At 34.1% G+C, this 17,802-nt stretch overlaps 1 protein-coding gene across 2 annotated transcripts in view; it reads left to right on the top strand.

Annotated features, from left to right (window-relative positions):
- CCSER1 (coiled-coil serine rich protein 1) overlaps nucleotides 1-17,802 on the top strand; it is an 848,536-nt gene that overhangs the window by 414,325 nt on the left and 416,409 nt on the right. For both annotated transcript variants that reach the window (XM_032592937.1, XM_030313430.1), the window contains exon 6: nucleotides 15,361-15,568. In XM_032592937.1, the coding sequence (XP_032448828.1) occupies nucleotides 15,361-15,568 (208 nt within the window). The remainder of the gene's footprint in view (nucleotides 1-15,360; nucleotides 15,569-17,802) is intronic.

Below are 17,802 nucleotides of genomic sequence, written 5' to 3'. Positions count from 1 at the left end.
TCTATACACTTTCCAGTTTCCTTTTCTCTTTTTTTATTTTACTTGATCCCAGATTTTTCTGCCTTCTGTAGAGGGTTTTTAATACAGGCCTCTCTACTGTCTATTCTTTAGGAGTATCTATCTATTTTATTATAAATTAGCTTATCTTTTCACTCAATTTTAAAAGTAATATTCATATTTATAAATCTCCCAAATCATAACAAAAGAAAACATGACTGTAGTATATGAAATAATTCTTGCATGCCTATGAAACAAATAAGGAAATCTATTATTTTTTCTATGTCACTAATAAACTTCATTGTTACTTAATCAAAAACACAGAATTTTAACAGATCAAATATCAGTGATATGAGAGTCAGTTACTCAGAGATAGTACTTCTAAGCATCTTTAGAAACAACAGTTTTGATAACAACCACTTTTTAAGTGTGGACAGAAGTAAATGAAACTGAGCATATTGATGAGCAGTCAATTTCTTAGGAATTTTATAACTGAGACATTTGAGATATTCTTTTGTTAATAATGTGAATAATTATTTTAACTCCCTTTTGTAACTTTATTTTGACAAAAATAGAGAAGAATTGTAAAAAAGTATTTGTGTTCTCCTGCATCCTCCATCCAGATTGCCTTAATGTTAACATCTTATATTCCATAGCAAATGACAAAATTAATACATTAATATTGATATGATATATGAATTATACTGCAGACTTTGCTTGGAGTACCTTTTCTTTTTCCTTTTTCTGTTATACGACCCAAGTCAGGATCCCACCTCACTTTTAGTTTTGCTGTTCTTCTTAGAAGTCTTATCCATTCTGTGCCAGTTTCTCAGTCTTTCCTTGCCTTCAGGCTTTAAGGAGGACTGGTCAGGTAATTTGTAGATCATCCATTAACTTGGAGTTGTCTGATATGTTTTTACTCATTAAATTGAAGTTATTAATTTTTGGCCAAAAAAAAAAAAGCACAGAATTAATGTAGTCTAATACGAACCATGATATGATATTGACATGTCTGTAACTGGTGATGTTAACCTTGATCATTTGGCTAAGATGTTGTCTATCAAGTTTCTCCATTATAAAGTTACTGTTGTGCTCTTTGTAAATATTATATATCATGGGGGGAGATATTTTAATCTGTGTGCATACATATTTCTCTTTTTTTTTTCTTTTCTTTTAGATAACAGTTACACATAAGCCAATGGCAAATATTTCTATTGCTAGCTCAATGAAAGTGCAATTTAAATTTACTAATATTATTTACAAATAAAATGCTTTAAATTTTAAAACAACATTAAGATATAAAATAAAATATTGTAATCCACATGAAATTGTTCTTTATCTCCAGATAGGATTTTAGTTTATATGGAAGATTTTAGAGGATATATAAGAGAAAAAAAAAGGCAGGGAGGGGGGATACCAAATAGATCATTTTAAAAAATGGTGGGAAAGATATCCTAAATTTCCTGTTGATAATTAAGTAGAGCAACATACTTGGAGAATAGGAGATAATCTATCATTTGAAAGACAAGATTATCACAGAAAGCAAAGCAGCCATTAATTTTTACCTTTCTAATGAATAAAAAACTATGAGTTAAGATCAATGTATTGAGGTTATCAACTCAGGCTGTGTAACATAAAACTTACAAGATTTAAAGTACATGCAACTTCATTTTAGGGAAATTCCACATTAAAGCAAAGGTTATTTAATTTCCTAGTGCTGACCTCTAGCCATGTTATTTTCCTTGGCGAAAAAGGTCAGAAAACACTAGTCTTAGAACCAGTTATGTATATTTCCTTCTAAATGCAGAAGAAATTGGTACAGAATAGGTGGCTCCTTATTTAGTATGATTTCAGAAATCTAAATGTCTATTTTAAGCAGACAATATGCTCTAAATTTTTGTGTGTAGAATTTTTCCTTCTGGGTAGGAAGTAATCTGGTAAAATAAAAATATTGTACCAGTCCTTTATCAGCTACCAACACATTAGCTGGATTAATTATCTATGAAGGGTCGGGGTGGTGAGGGCCCGGACACAGCATCAGTATGTTTTGACAGAAGAGTTACAAAAAGTGAATGGCCTCCGACTTACAGCATCCCAGTAATGAATTCTGAATATCCAGGGAGCAGTAATACTCTAAAGCAAACCTGGAGAAGATCACATAAAAGGACATGACAGGAATGTACCAAAGGGTGTGAGGGCATTGGAAAAACTAGATGACATTTTACAGTTTAGTCCTGGGCATGACAAATGTGTAACACAGGGGTCACTGATACAAGGCCCAGAAACCTTTCACTTAATTCATTTAAGGAAATATAAATATATATATATGTGTGTGTGTGTGTGTATATGTGTATATATATATATCTATGTGTATATATATATATATATATATATATATATATATGTATCTGTATAATTATATGTGGTATTAATAATAATACCAGAGACAGGGGGAAAAATTCTTCATGTTCAGGAAAAAACAACAGATGTTCCCATAAGAGAGAAAAAAAGAATCAATTGATTCTCAAAAGAATCAATTATGACCAGTTTCTAAGAAGTTGCCTCTAAGAACATGAATAGTTTTTTTATAACATTTCTCCAGTAAAACCTCCCATGGGTCATAGATACTTGGCTTTAAGTACCCCAAAATTGTTAACTTCGATGATTCTAAGAGACATTCTTTTTCAAACAAAATTTTTTAAGTTAAATTTCCCAATATAAGTATTGTAATTTCCTACTCTTCTATGAAACTATTGAAGAATAAGATTTAAAAAAAATGTTTTGGATAGAAAAAGGAAATTTTAAAAAATCATAAAAATTACTCTGTGGTAAATTAATTTATATTTTCCAATCAGTATGTATTTATGACTTTGAGTGTCTGACTTAGTGAGGTCATTGAATTTTTGACAATCAGATGTCTCTAATGAGAGCAGAGGGTTAGGATATGGACTCTGGAAACAGAATCTTTGAATTTAAAGACCAGTTTTGCTATTTGCATTCTGTCTAGTCTCTGCCTGAGATTCCTGTTCTGTAATTTATTAATATAATAATTGATTATTAAAATATCTTAAAAGGTGACATAATTTAGGGTATAATTAGAATTGATAATTAAAGAAAACAAATTTTATTCTATTTTTAGGCAAATGACAAAATGTAAAACAACATTGTAATTTTGGGAAACTTGTTTTAGGAATGGAACTTCATTTCTTTCTGAGGAATTTTTTTTCCTTGTTATTCTTCCTAAATGGGTAGCTTTCTCTGGAGAGCAAAAAGTAAAATGGAGGTGTTCTTTTATCAGTGCTTCTTCAGTTGTGTAAGGAAAAGGGCTGGGTATTTTCTTTTTCATCATCATCTCTGTTTCAAAAGCAATTGGACATTGATACCAATCTGTGTTTCTGCTGCTTGTGTAAAAGATAAACAAGCCTATGCTACCAGCAACCACTGTTATCTGGTTTTAAATGTCAAGTACACTTCAGCATAGAAAGAAAGAAACTGAGATAACATTCAAAGAGGAATATATTAGAGCCAAAGATAGAGTCCAAGAATCTAAGTGTCTGTGTCTTCAAGACAAGGGTTAGGAAAAGATTCATCAACAGAAGCCGAAAACATTTTGCAGCTTCTAACTTATCTAACCTTGTGATTTATAGCCATATATCACATTTATATGTATGATGGTAGTATTTGTCTGTGTTGGTGCTGTGCCGATGAATAATGGAAAAGTAATTCAGCTACTTTAAGCTGAATCATTTAAATCACTTCAGCTATGCCATTCTCACTTTATGTCATGCCTTTCAAGGTCTGGGCTCATATTCTTTTACTGGCCTCAAGGATTTTTTGTTTGTTCCTTGCAACAGATATTTATGCTTTGACAGTTCTGTGATGTATAATTATGTATAAACTATGTTATATGCTTTTAATTTACACAAATAATCTGGCCTATTATTTATATGTGGTTTCTCTATTTCAGAGAGGAAAAAGGTAGACATCCTTTATCTTTCATGTCCATCCATGGTTAAGTTTTTGATTGCTTAACAAATAATCACATTTGTAGAATCAGTATCATTTGATGGTGCTGCATATTTACAGTGTGTTTTTACTTATGACAATGTTTGTTACAACATTTAGCATTGAGATTTGAAATTAATTCAGCACCTTTTTTGAGGCAGTTTTGTAATAAGCCATCCAGACATCTTTCTAGGAAATTATTTACTATGTTATTTTACTAAACCTAGTTTCCTAGGACATTAACAGCTCTTATGAGTGCTTAATAAGTATGTTTTGAAAAGAAAAAAGAAAAGAAAAGAAAAGAAAAGAAAAGAAAAGAAAAGAAAAGAAAAGAAAGAGAGAGAGAGAGATCAGATGAGTTGAGAAAATACAGGGTTGAATGAAGTTAGTAGGATTATTTACTAGGATTTTTCAGTTATTATTATGTTAATACTACACCAGGGATTCCTAAAGATTTAAACATATTTGATCATTAATATTTTTTAAATAAAAGTTTTGTATTTTTTAGTCCCTAAATTCACATCTGTGTGTTATACAGGAGCAATCATATTATAGTATTGGGTTTGCAGGGCAAGCTATGTTCTAAACACTATGCACTTGTTAACCTGAAAATAAGAGACATAAACAAGTGTTTATTTGGGATTAAAGAATTGCAATTTGGGGAACACAGATTCAGGTTGAAACTCATATAGTGCCTGCTTATAGGTTGAAAGCAAGGGCTTTTATGAGGAAGAAAGAAAGGAGACAATTACATACTTTGAAGAAAACAAACAGTTTTCTATGGATGCTAACTAAGCTACTCTGGGTTATACATTGACTATCAGATTCTGTCTTCAGAAAATCTACAATCAGTTTGGTGATATTCATTCAGGATATTCATTCTTCCACTGACTTCTCAAGCAGTTGCTTAAAACAGTTGTCATTTTACCAAGTCCAGAGGTTTAGGCCTGATTCAAACAAAGATGGGTAAGTGAGTTTCTCTGCAGTGGTCACTCAAGCTCAGTTCTTAAATAGCCACAGTCATATCTTTTTTTCACACTGCAACTGCACTTTGCTCTAGCCTTGACAGCCTGGTCTATAGCTTTGTGACCCATACCGAAAGATATCTGTAAGTTTGATTAACTGAATTATAGCTCCCAATGTACTCCTAATATCATAATCGACTATTAAAATGTCTTAAACATTGATATAATTTAAGATTTAATTTAGAACTGATATTTAAAGAAAATAGTACTTACCTATTGATCACCAACTCGTTGATTTTTCAGGTGTTTTCTAATTTTTCTTAATCTTTCTTCAGGCTGAAAGTTGTTACTCATTCCAGTATACTCATGATTCCAAAAGCCACTTAATTTCTGAAATTACAGTGTTGGGACAGCTTATTGGCTAGAGCCTAATTATGTACTTTTTCATTTAGTAGGAAAGATTTTCAAGATAAGTGGGAAGGTACATTGTTTTCTATCTTATTAAAAATGAGATTATTCTCAAACAATTGTGCCCCCCACTACAACTTTATTTGACATAAAAATGTTTGCACTGAGAACTCAGAGCTCGATTTAAACCCAGAAGCCATGAAAATTCCCAGCTACACTTTGTTCTTATGCAACTACTTGATGTCTATACTCCTGTTCCATCCTAGTTTTCTTTATTAGTAGTAGTATTTCCATCGTTGTTGTTTTCATTTTTCTTGGTGTTAATCTCCTTTTTTAAAAAAAAAATTTTAACGTTTATTTATTTTTGAGACAGAGAGAGAGCATGAACAGGGGAGGGGCAGAGAGAGAGGGAGACACGGAATCTGAAACAGGCTCCAGGCTCTGAGCTGTCAGCACAGAGCCTGATGCGGGGCTTGAACTAACAGACCGTGAGATCATGACCTGAGCCGAAGTCGGACGCTTAACCGACCGAGCCTCCCAGGCGCCCCTTAATCTCCTTTCTGTAGCTACCCCTAATTCACTGGTCTAGAATATTTTTACAACCTTGAAAAGTTTTGCTCTGGTAAGGTTCCAAAGATAAATCTAAAAAGTGCTTCATGGGAAATTGTGATATATAAACCTGTTACTTAGGATTAATAAGGTAGAATTTTTAGCACATGTGTTTATGTAAGACTGCCATCTATCAAATAATTCATTCAACAAATACTCATTTTTTAATTTATTTTTATTTTTTAAGTTTACTTATTTTGAGAGAGAGACAGAGAGAGTGAGCAGGGGAGAGGCAGAGAGAGAGGGAGAGAGAGAATCCAAAGCAGGCTCCTCACTGTCAGCACAGAGCCCAATGTGGGGTTTGAATCCACAAGCCGTGAGATCATGACCTGAGCTGAAACAAAGAGTTGGACGCTTAACTGACTGAGCCACGCAGGCTCCCCAACAAATACTTATTAATTCAACCAATACTTATTGAGACACTGCTAGATGCCAGACATTTGGAAATACAGTGATCATCAAAAGAGGGACTCCACCTTTTTGGTGTTATTGTCAAAGAAAAGAGGCAACTCTAAAGCCTGAGGTAGTAGGAAGGATTGAAGGGGACTTCCTAGGAGAGGGGTCTTAAAGGATAAATGTAAATTAGCCACACTCTATGAAAACTCATATATACCCTTGGAAAAATTATGACCAGTGAGCATACGAAGACATGTTTATTCTGCTACTGCACTACATATTTGCCTTGCAAAGGCTAACTGTATGCATGACACAGCAAAATGGGATTATGACACAGGGGGCTGCAGATTAAGCCCTGGAATTAACACATTTAAAATCAACCCACATCATTTGTGTGTATGTGTAAGTAGGCCTGCCAGGATATTTGGGAATACTTGATTTTGTGTCATATAGAAAATCTTATTTTTCTAGTTGAAATTGAGCATAGACTATAACAATGCCTTTGTTGCTCACCTAAAGAATGGAATATGGAGAATTTGCTTGAGAAGATAGATGTAGGCTTTATTAATTTTTCTCAAATTGATAAAGTTCTGGGACTCTAAAAGTTACTCAAAGTCATAATCTCTGACTCTTAGCTTTGAAAGTATTGAAAGTTTTACAGTTTCTTAGGCACTATGTATTAGGCCAATAATTTTAGGTATTGCCTTTATGCCAAGCTACAGAAAAAGAATTGATTTTCTGTTTGGGAGCCCTACTTCCTAGATTATACTTTCGTGGCTGTCACTTATCCCACTGTGATTGCCAGATCTTGAACATTTTTAAAAGGTGAAAGTCATAAAACAATCTTTTAAAAGTAAATAGTTGCCTGTAAGTTGTATAACTTTTAGCATGTCATTAGTGGCATATATTGTATTAAAATTTTACTTAGAGACAACTTGATAGCCACTTTTGATATGTTGTGATCAACCCCAGCTGCTTATATTTGTAAAATATTTCATTTTATAAAGATTACTTAGATACCTAGAAACAAATTGAAGACATTCTGTTGTTTTCTGTTTTCAAGAAGATCTAACACAAATGTTCAGAACCAAATATACGGTCATATTTTTATAAACTTTCTCGTAAGTTATATATATTTTTTAAAATGTGCTCTCCTTAAATGGTCATAAATTGAGATTTTTACATACAGGATCTTAAAACAATAACATTAGGTTCTAACTATTTTCTGTGATAAATAAGATGCATTTTATAGTGGTAGTTTCATTCCAAAAAAATAGTCACATCCCTTCATGATATGGATCTGAAGCAAGACATTGTATTTTTGTGGTTTATTATCCTGATATTGAAGGGAAGAGGGCCGGAAACAAATAGCATTGAAAATAATGTAATTTCAACCTAAAATTAATTCTCATCTTATTGATACTACTGTACTAAAAATATGAAACTCTTATTGTTGAAAAGAAGTTTATTTAAAAAAGGAAGAAGAGGGGCGCCTGGGTGGCGCAGTCGGTTAAGCGTCCGACTTCAGCCAGGTCACGATCTCGCGGTCCGTGAGTTCGAGCCCCGCGTCAGGCTCTGGGCTGATGGCTCGGAGCCTGGAGCCTGTTTCCGATTCTGTGTCTCCCTCTCTCTCTGCCCCTCCCCCGTTCATGCTCTGTCTCTCTCTGTCCCAAAAATAAATAAAAACGTTGAAAAAAATTTAAAAAAAAAAAAAAAAAAAAAGGAAGAAGAAAGTTCATAATAGGCAAGTCTTTACACTTGACTCTATATTTATTCTATTTTTATTAGTGAAATGCTCTTTATTTTTTAAAATGTTTATTAAATTTTTATTAAAAATTTATTATTAATAAATATTATTTATTTGTTTTTGAGAGAAAGAGAGAGAGAGGGAGAGAACATGAGTGGGGGAAGGGCAGAGACAGAGAGGGAGACAGAGAATCCCAAGCTGGCTCTGGAATTGGGGCTCATACCCACGAACCACGAGATCATGACTTGAGAGCTGCAATCAAGGGTCAGAACCTTAACCAACTGAGCCACTCAGGTGCCCCATGAAATGCTGCATCTTAAATCACATGTGAAAATAAAGGTAGAGAATGAAAGGGAGAAATGTGAATGACATCAATGGCATGCTGGAAAGGTACCAAACACAGACAATCAAGTCATTCTTTTCTTTTTAATGCTAAACAAGTACTTTCAAACTTTTCATGAGCAGATTTCCACTTTTCTAAAATTTTAAAGAAGGAAATTATGACTTTTCTATGGAACTGGAATTGTTACTATTTATATCATTCCCTAAGAGTGTAACGAAATATCTCACTATTCCAGTTTACAGCTTAGAATAGATAAATGCAGGTGTATTTGAAATTTTAACCTTATTAAAAGATGATGGAAACGAAGAAAACAGCACTGAACTAGGAGTCATACCACAGTTCTTTTACACCTTCTAGTGTGTGGCACTTAGAAAACTAATTTAGGCTTGAGCTTCCCTATCAAATACAAATGTTAAACTAGATGTCCTATAATGCTTTTTCTATATTGATGTAATAATTTATTTCATGTAATTGTGGAATAAAGTTAGGTGGATACATTAATGAACAAGAGAGATAAGTACTGTTTCTATGTCCTTAGAACATACTAACCTCAGGTATAGTTACTAAACAAAGACATACACAAGTGATTATGTAATCTCACTACTATTGCTAGGCTTAATGTTCTTCTTAGGAATATATTCTTTAGTAATTATACTAGTTAGCATGGTTTCAGCTTCAAGTAAAAGAAACAACTAGCTCAAAGTGTATTAAACAGTCAAAAAAATGTTACCATGTCCAATAAGAAACCTACAGTTAGTGAGTGGGTCTTTACTGTCGGTTAATTCAAAGAAACAATGACATTATCAAGGAGCCAGGTCTACCCACTTTTTTCTCTTCAGTTTTTTTTCACAGCTGAGTCTCTTTCTATGCAGAATCCATCAATAGTTTCAAGAAGTAGATTACATCAAAATAACATTCAAAGGGAAAAAGATCTTTCCTCCCTTTTCCTGTGTCTCTTTTTACCGGAGAGGAAATATGTCCTTCAAGAACCCCACCAGTCTGTTTTTTCATGGAGCCATGATAGAGCCAGAGTTTGAACAGACTGGGGAGTTTTTTTTTTTTTTTTTTTTTCTTGTTTCTATTTTAAAGAAGGAAGGAGGTGTGAATCAGTAGTGGACAGACAGCCAACAATGTCTGCCATATATATATATATATATTTTTTTTTTTTTTTCCTTTCAGAAACTGCATCAATTGATTCTAGAGTTTCCATTTTGGTTCCTTGTTTTATAGTTTTCATTTCTCTGATGAGAACAACCATCTATTTATTCATTATGTCCACTTCTCATTTTAAGGCTTTGAACATATTTATAATAGTTGCTTGAAATCCTTGTCTGATAATTTCAGCATATGGGTCATATCATAATGTCTATTAATTGTTTTTGTCTCTCTTTTTTCTTCTTTGCATGTCTATTCATTTGAATAGTTGCCAGACATTGTGGATTTTTTTTTTTATTTGAGAGAGAGAGAGAGAGAGAGAGAGAGAGAGAGAGAGAGACCGAATATCTTAAGCAGGCTCCACACTCTACATGGAGCTCAACACAGGACTTGATCCCATGACCCTGGGATCATGACCTAAGTCAAAATCAAGAGTCAGAGGCTCAAGGGATTGAACCACTCAGGTGCCCCTGGCTTACTTATTTCTGAGAGTCTGTATTTTATTGTCTTCCTTTAAAGAAGGAAGAGTATTGTTCTAGCAGATGGTTATTTTAAAAGTGAATCAGGGGGCGCCTGGGTGGCTCAGTCGGTTAAGCGTCCGACTTCAGCCCGGGTCACGATCTCGCAGTCCGTGAGTTCGAGCCCCGCGTCGGGCTCTGTGCTGATGGCTCAGAGCCTGGAGCCTGCTTCTGATTCTGTCTCCCTCTCTCTCTGCCCCTCCCCCGTTCATGCTCTGTCTCTCTCTGTCTCAAAAATAAATAAACGTTAAAAAATTTAAAAAAAAAAAAAAGTGAACCAGATTGATACTTGTTTTTTGTTTTTTTTTGTTTTTTAAGCTTGGAAATCTCATCGAGTACTGTAATGCTTCTTTGCTCCTGGCAGATACTCTCCTAAATCTGCATGGGCACTGCAGCTTCTGTTTTTTCAGACTGCATCCAAGTTCAACACCCTGAAACCACTACAGTGGCAACTCATATAATTATTGCTGTTTTAACTTTACCCTTTTGGCATCCAGAAATTTTTCTGTCTTTCCTTCCTGTGCTGTAATATGTTTAAAAATAAATGTTCTTATAATTCATCCAGTATTTCTTCATATTTGGAACAGGAGGTGGAGTATAGGTCAGCTTAATCCAGTGTGTTCCCAGTAGTCTCTGCAAATTAATATTTTAACTGCATTATGGTTAAGTGCTACAAAGGAAGGCTTAGCATAAAGAGGAACCTGTGTGTTTTTACATAGATGCAAAGGGGGTTTCCTTAAGAAGTGTTGTCTTTTAAGCAGAGATCTGAAGGCACAAGTGTAAGCAAACTTTTTATGCAGATAGAAACACATACACAAAATTCCTGAGGCAAGATGAAGTTTGTCACATTGGAGGGCCTGTATGAAGGCTGGTGTACTTGGAGCTTAAAAAACAAGGAGGGGCGCCTAGGTGGCTCAGTCAATTAAGCATCTGACTCAGGTCATGATCTCAACCTTTCCTGATTTTTAGCCCTGCTTAGGGCTCTGGCAGCTCAGAGCCTGGATCCTGCTTTGGATTCTGTGTCTCCCTCTCTCTCTCTCTGCCCCTCCCAGCTCACTCTCTGTCTCTCAAAAATAAATAAACATTTAAAAAATTTAAAAAAAATCCAACAATGAGACAGTTGTTAGAAAATAAGGTATGGTAAGGCAGACAGTTGCTAGATCACAGAGGACTTTGTCTCTTATGTTATTTGTATTTTAGCTTGCCTTTCTCCTTATCTTGCTTTTTTCTATCCATCACTTCAGGTGGTAGTGAAATCCTCCTCAAATGTAAATTTATATCTAAATTGAAAGTGTTAACCAGTTGTTATCACCACTATACTACTGTGGAGGGAGGGATGCCGGTTCTGTCCTTTCAGTAACGAAGCTAACTATCCAACTATAAAACAATTTGATATACAAGTTTTCCCCCCAAATGACACTTTCAGTGAACAATATATTTCGAAAAGAAATATGAGAAAAACAGCTTATTTATCAACAATAGGCTTCCTGTGGTTAGTTTCTTACACAGACAGTTTTTAGTTCTGGAATGCCTGTCTTAGAATTATTCAAGCTAAAATTGAATTTACCGTAGATAACTCAATCCTTTTTAAAATGAAAATTAAATAAAAATAAGTTTCCAAAAGTAAGGTTTTCAGAAACTATTATTTTCTACAGATCTATTTAATGAAGCTTTGGAAAGAGGTGTATGCATATGCTTATTTATTATGGTGGTCAAAAAAGATTACTTTTACTTTTTCATTCCTTGGAAATCTGCTTCAGAAATTACAGCCATATTATAAAGTGTAAATCATTGAGATCCCTTATGGCCATAGATATGTGCTATAATGAAAGGTGTCAGTGCACTAAATAAGGAACAGCTCCTTTGACAGATAAGGGCATCAATCCTTTGCAACTGACATGATCTTGTATTTTGTTAGTCATTGTGGCCATTATATTGGGAGGTTTCCAAATGATGTGGGTGGAAAGAAAATTTCTCACTATCAAAATGATAGTGCTCCTTCTAACTAAATGAGAAGAAAAAATCATGAAAATCATTTTATTTTTTTCTCCCTGATAAGGAAGATCCTTTAATCATTCTAAGTTTATTTTAAGATATCCATTTTCTTATTAAATTTGTCATATTGAAAATAGAATTGCAGCAGAACTGTTCAACTAGCTTGGTAGAAAATTCCTTTCACACAAAGAATTCCAGTGACAAAAGTACAGAGCCAGTTCACTGTAGTAGTTTAAGTTAAATGTTTAAAGTGCCAGTTAAAACTCAAGTTTTTCAAGTTGAAACTTTCAAGAATACATCTAATGTAACGTTTATGAGCTTTCCTGTTAATTTTACTCAAAACCTTCATTTTTGTGGTACTTACAGACTGAGAAAGGTCCATAAGTTTAAATTCAACTTTATCTAAATGTTGATAAATTTTTTAATTAAACTTTTTGTTTTGAGACAGTTATAGACTTGCTGCAGTTGTAAGAAATAGTAACAGAATGATCCCATGTATGCTTTATCTGAACAGCTTAATTTTAATTCCTGTGCTAATCAAAATACTTTCTCTCTCTCTCTTTTTTAAGTTTATTTATTTATTTTAGTAATAAATTAAATTATTTAATTTATTATTATTAAGAGACAGAGAGGGAGGGAAAGAGAGAGAGAATCCCAGGCAGGGTCCACTCTGTCAGCACCTGACATAGGGCTCGAACTCATGACTCCTGAGATCATGACCCCAGTCAAAATCAAGAGTCAGATGCTCAACCAACTGAGCCACCCAAGTGCCCTTCTTGTCTCTTTGATTCTAGCCATTCTGACAAGTGTAAGGTGACATCTTCCTGGGTTTTGATTTGCATTTCCCTGATGATGTATGACATTGAGCATCTTTTCATGTGTCTGTCATCTGCATGTATGTCTTTTTGAAAAAAAAAATGTCTATGTCCTTTGCCCATTTTTTGATTGGATTTTTTGGGGTTTTTATGGTGTTGAATTGTATAAGTTCTTTATGTATTTGGATCTTAATTCCTTATTTGGTATATCATTTGTAATATATTCTCCCATTCAGTAGGTTACCTTGCCATTTTGTTGATGGTTTCCTTTGCTGTGGAAAAACTAAGCATTAAATTTTTAGTTATAAAGACTTGAACAGTATTCATGAGCAACAAGGCAAGTGTAAATATTACTGAGCAATTCTACTGAAGATTCATGGAGTTGGCACAGAGAGGGTGAACTGTATATATGTTCAGTGGAGATTACAATGTCTTTGTTGTTTATTTGTAGTAGTTGTGATTAGTGACCCACTGTATCAGGCCTCAGTATTCCCCCTGACCCAACCCCTACTTTTTTGGCCAAGTTAAGGGACTGTCTATCTTTTTTGTTATAATGCATATTTTTTTCACTCTTCTGAAACGATAATCATTCAGAGAGTTGGCAGACAGAGTGGTATATGTCCCACAGTGCACAGATTTTATTATCTAGTGAGCCCTGCTAATGCAGGGACAGGAGAGTATGTGAACTAGCTTTATCCTCCTGGCATTATTATGGATGGTCTTTGTGAGAGGAAACTATGGGTTCATATTAGAGACTTTTCCTTTTCTTGTCAAATACAGGGATTTTTTTTAGGTGAATTTACCCAGAATCACTTGGATATTTTTGGCCCAATAAAAGTCTATTGTTAAAAAGGTTGAGTTATAAAATATTTAACAATTATAAACCTCAGGGGCCAATCAATCAGAAGGTAGCTCATAAACATACAACAGGATGGCTGTGTTATCTTTTGCAGCTGAGTAGTAGCCCTGTTTAATAGTCTGTTTCACGACCTCAACCTAATTAAGAATGATTTTGATTATAGTGGTCTCGTAGCCAACTTTTTAATTTAGAAGTCAGATATTTTGAGGTGAAAATATCTGCTTTTCATATGTGAAAGAATATTGTAGTTGACCCTTGAACAACCCAGGGGTTAGAGGTGCTAACCCCCTGCACAGTCAAGAATCTGTGTGTAACTTTTGACTCTCCCCCAAAATTATCTACTAATAGCCTATTATTGAACAGAAGCCTTATCAGTAACAGTCAATTAACACATATTTTGTATGTTATGTGTATTATATACCGTTTTCTTACAATAAACTAGAGAAAAGAAAATGTGAAGAAAATCCTGAGGAAAAAACATTTATATAATGTACTATAATTATCAAAAACAGTGGACCCACACAGTTCAAATCCATGTTGTTCAAGGTAACTGATATTCTTTCAGTACCACCTACTAATAAATGTGGTGAACGTCTTGAGGTCAGTGACTATATCCTGTAAGCCTGTATCCTATTATCCAACTTCAGCCATTATTGCTCGCTGGACACAATATGGATGTTTTGTATAATTGTGAAAAAATGCCATCATTCTCTCTTGTTGGAATTATGAATACATTCAGTCTTTCGAAGTATAAAACAAATAGCTAATTTATCTCCTAAATGAATTTCTGTATATAGCCCATTCTTAACTATCTGAAAATTATAGAGATTCTTAGATTTGTAAATGTTAAACTATAATCCACTGAACTTCAGTAAACTCCTGAAATTAGTCACGGAACTTCACACCTGTATGGTTTCTAAAACATTTGTCAGTCTTCAATGATGTTTCGATATATGACTGGACAAAGAGGTTCAAAGAAATAGCAATCTAACTAAAAGGAATTTTAAAAACATGCGCTTAATTACTTTATTGTAAGCGTGTTAGGAAATTTTGAACCATGGGTGGCAGCCTTGCAATGTATAACAGATCACCTTGCAGAAAAATTTGTGTATGTAGATGACATATTGCATACATTATTACCAAAATTTATGCTTTATTCATTCGCTCATTATCGTATTCATTTTTCAACTTCAATTGTATGCTTACTTACTGAGTCAGCCTAATATGCACCAGACAACAGGGTAGTTCACAACTAAAACCTGATAAATTTTTGAAAATTCTGTCGTAAATGAACTATTATGCATACTGTGAAATCTAAATTTTATATTCCATTTTATTCTTATCAGTCTTAGAGAAAATAGGATAGAAGACACTAACATGGGCATTTTGACAAAGGGTCTCAGAATTTTCAGACTAGTACTAAGAGGAATTGATACACATCACAAGGAATTTTTTTTGTAGCTCACTACTGACATTGATCAACAACTTGGAAAAATACTGCTTTGAATATGCTACATTGTAATTTTTTGTTCTTTTTTTTCTTATTAGGAATCTTTCCCTGAAATTAACAAAAGACATTGATCAGGAAGTCAGGTGTTCCCATATGAGCCGAATGCCCCCCAGTCCATCTGCAGATTGGCCCCTGCAAGGTGTGGAAGAAAATGGAGGCTTAGACTCTCTGCCTTTCAGATTGATGTTACAGGACTGCACAGCTGTCAAGACATTATTATTAAAGATGAAGAGAGTTCTTCAAGAGGTAATTAATGGTTTACTCTAAGATTAATGTCTCTCAGTGCTGGTAGACAGTGGAGTCTATAGACTGGTTAGTGCCTGCTTCTTTCAATAATTAAGTGAATGACACTGAGCAGGGGTCAGGCATTGTCTTGCAATTTAGCGCTCTCCTTTGTCAAATGAAGGACATGGAGCTCTGGTTTATAAGGTACTCTTAAGCTCTAGAATTCTAAGATTCTATGAAGGAAGTGAAAAAAAAAAAAAAAAAGAATAAAGTGACACCAAACCTGGGCAAAGTGGATTAAAGAGAAACAGGCATCAGTTATTAAGTTACATTTCTATGTTGCTATAAAGCTATTGAGAGACCTATTAAATGGACTTCATTTTAATGATACTGAGGCTTTATTTATATGATACCATAAAAGTAGTTTAGTCATTTTTGTTCCAGTAAAAACAGTCTAGTAAAATGTAATCTGAATGTTTGACTGATTTTACCCACTGAATACAGTTGCCCTTCTACATTTGTGCTGTTAGATGATGAATTTGTTAGGAGAATACATGGTGGATTATTTCATCTTTAAGGCCAGTAATCAGCCATCCTTTAGGATTTAGGTATGTTATGGATTATATTATTTTTTAATGTTTATGTTTGAGAGAGAGAGTATGTGTGCATGCATGCAAGCAGGGGAGGGGCAGAGAGAGAGGGAGGCAGATGATCCAAAGCAGGCTCTGCTCTATCAGCACAGAGTCTGATACTGGAACTCACTAACCATGAGCTAACGAGCTGAGCCGAAGTCCATGCCTTACTGACTGAGCCACCCAGGCGCCGCATGGATAGATTTTTATAATTACATCTATTTTGGGGGGGATTTCTATAAACAGCACACACATTAACATTACTTTAGATATGTAAAGTGAGACATCAGAAATGTTAAATATCTTTCCTCCACTAGGTGTGAATTCAAGACAACAGGTTGATATTTCTGACTTCAAAGTCACTCAACTTTTTACTATATCCCATTATTGTTCAATTGATTTGTCTTGATAAGAGATGATAAATAATGTAAGAACAGAAAATATAACTATTTAGAATGAGTAGTATCATGGCTTCCTTACAAAGATGACCACTAATAACACATGGGTAATGATAATAATGCTAGCAGCTACCGCTAGAGGCCAGAATGGAATCAGAAAGAGAGAGGGAATTTAAGAGAAATGATGCCATAGACTATTGGGGTTATTCAGTCATGTGTTCTTATCAGATGTTAAAGTAAAAACTGGAAAAAATATCTGCATTCCATACCGGTTTATATTGCTAGAATCTATGCAGGTGGGGTGCAGGAGTAGTGGTTTTATTTTCAGTCACTGTTAGAATTTCAGGAATTTTATGAGCTGGCAGTTAAGGACCATCATAAAATTAAATTATACACACTTATGATGAAGCACATTATATTTTTAGAAGGGTAATCTGTACTCAAAACCTATCATTTATTGTTTATTTTACTATATTCTACTATTAACTACACTCATGCATTTATTTACATCTATTGGCTCTATATGTGAAAACATAACAGTTACTGTGCATATTTTTCCAATTTTAGATTCATTTAAGTCATTTTGGCAACTTGAAATCAGCCACATGGGAATATTATGCCACAGGAATTAACAAATACTACAAATTAGGGCTTCCAGTGTTTGGTAAGCCTATTAAGTAGTTAGAGCATACTACTATATGTATGACTATGAGGTCCCTGTACTGACAACGTAAGTGTTTTGCTGCACTTGTTAAATCTCCCTGACCTTTGGCTTAACATGCAGCCTGAATCTCTTTGAACAAGGCAAGCTTAATAACAGCTGTTATATTAAAAGATATTAATCTCAAAGTCTGTAATGTTCATCTATTCATCTTTCTACCTCTCCCTTGGTCTGAGTTTTAATTAAAAAATCAACAAGTAAAAAGGAAGTAGGAAGAACAGACAGGAAATGTCAAGGTGTTTTCTTAGTGTACTTAATTTTATAATTTAAAAATATTTAGTGATATTCACTGTAGAGTTAATGTTCTGAATATATTGCAATTGTCTTTATACTTCCATCTGTTTTTATTCATTAAAGAACATTTGAAGAAACTGAAGACAATTTGTTTTTAAAGCTCATGTATAATGAGCAATAATTACATGTTTGGTAAGCCATTCAGAGAGCAGGGTCTTATTCTTTATTGTCAACACGAAAAGCAATATTATGATTTGATTAACATTGACA

This window comes from Lynx canadensis, chromosome B1 (assembly GCF_007474595.2).
Source record: "Lynx canadensis isolate LIC74 chromosome B1, mLynCan4.pri.v2, whole genome shotgun sequence".
Taxonomy (NCBI): domain Eukaryota; kingdom Metazoa; phylum Chordata; class Mammalia; order Carnivora; family Felidae; genus Lynx; species Lynx canadensis.
The sequence above is the reverse complement of the archived record's forward strand: the minus strand, read 5'-3'. Positions and strand labels throughout refer to the sequence as shown.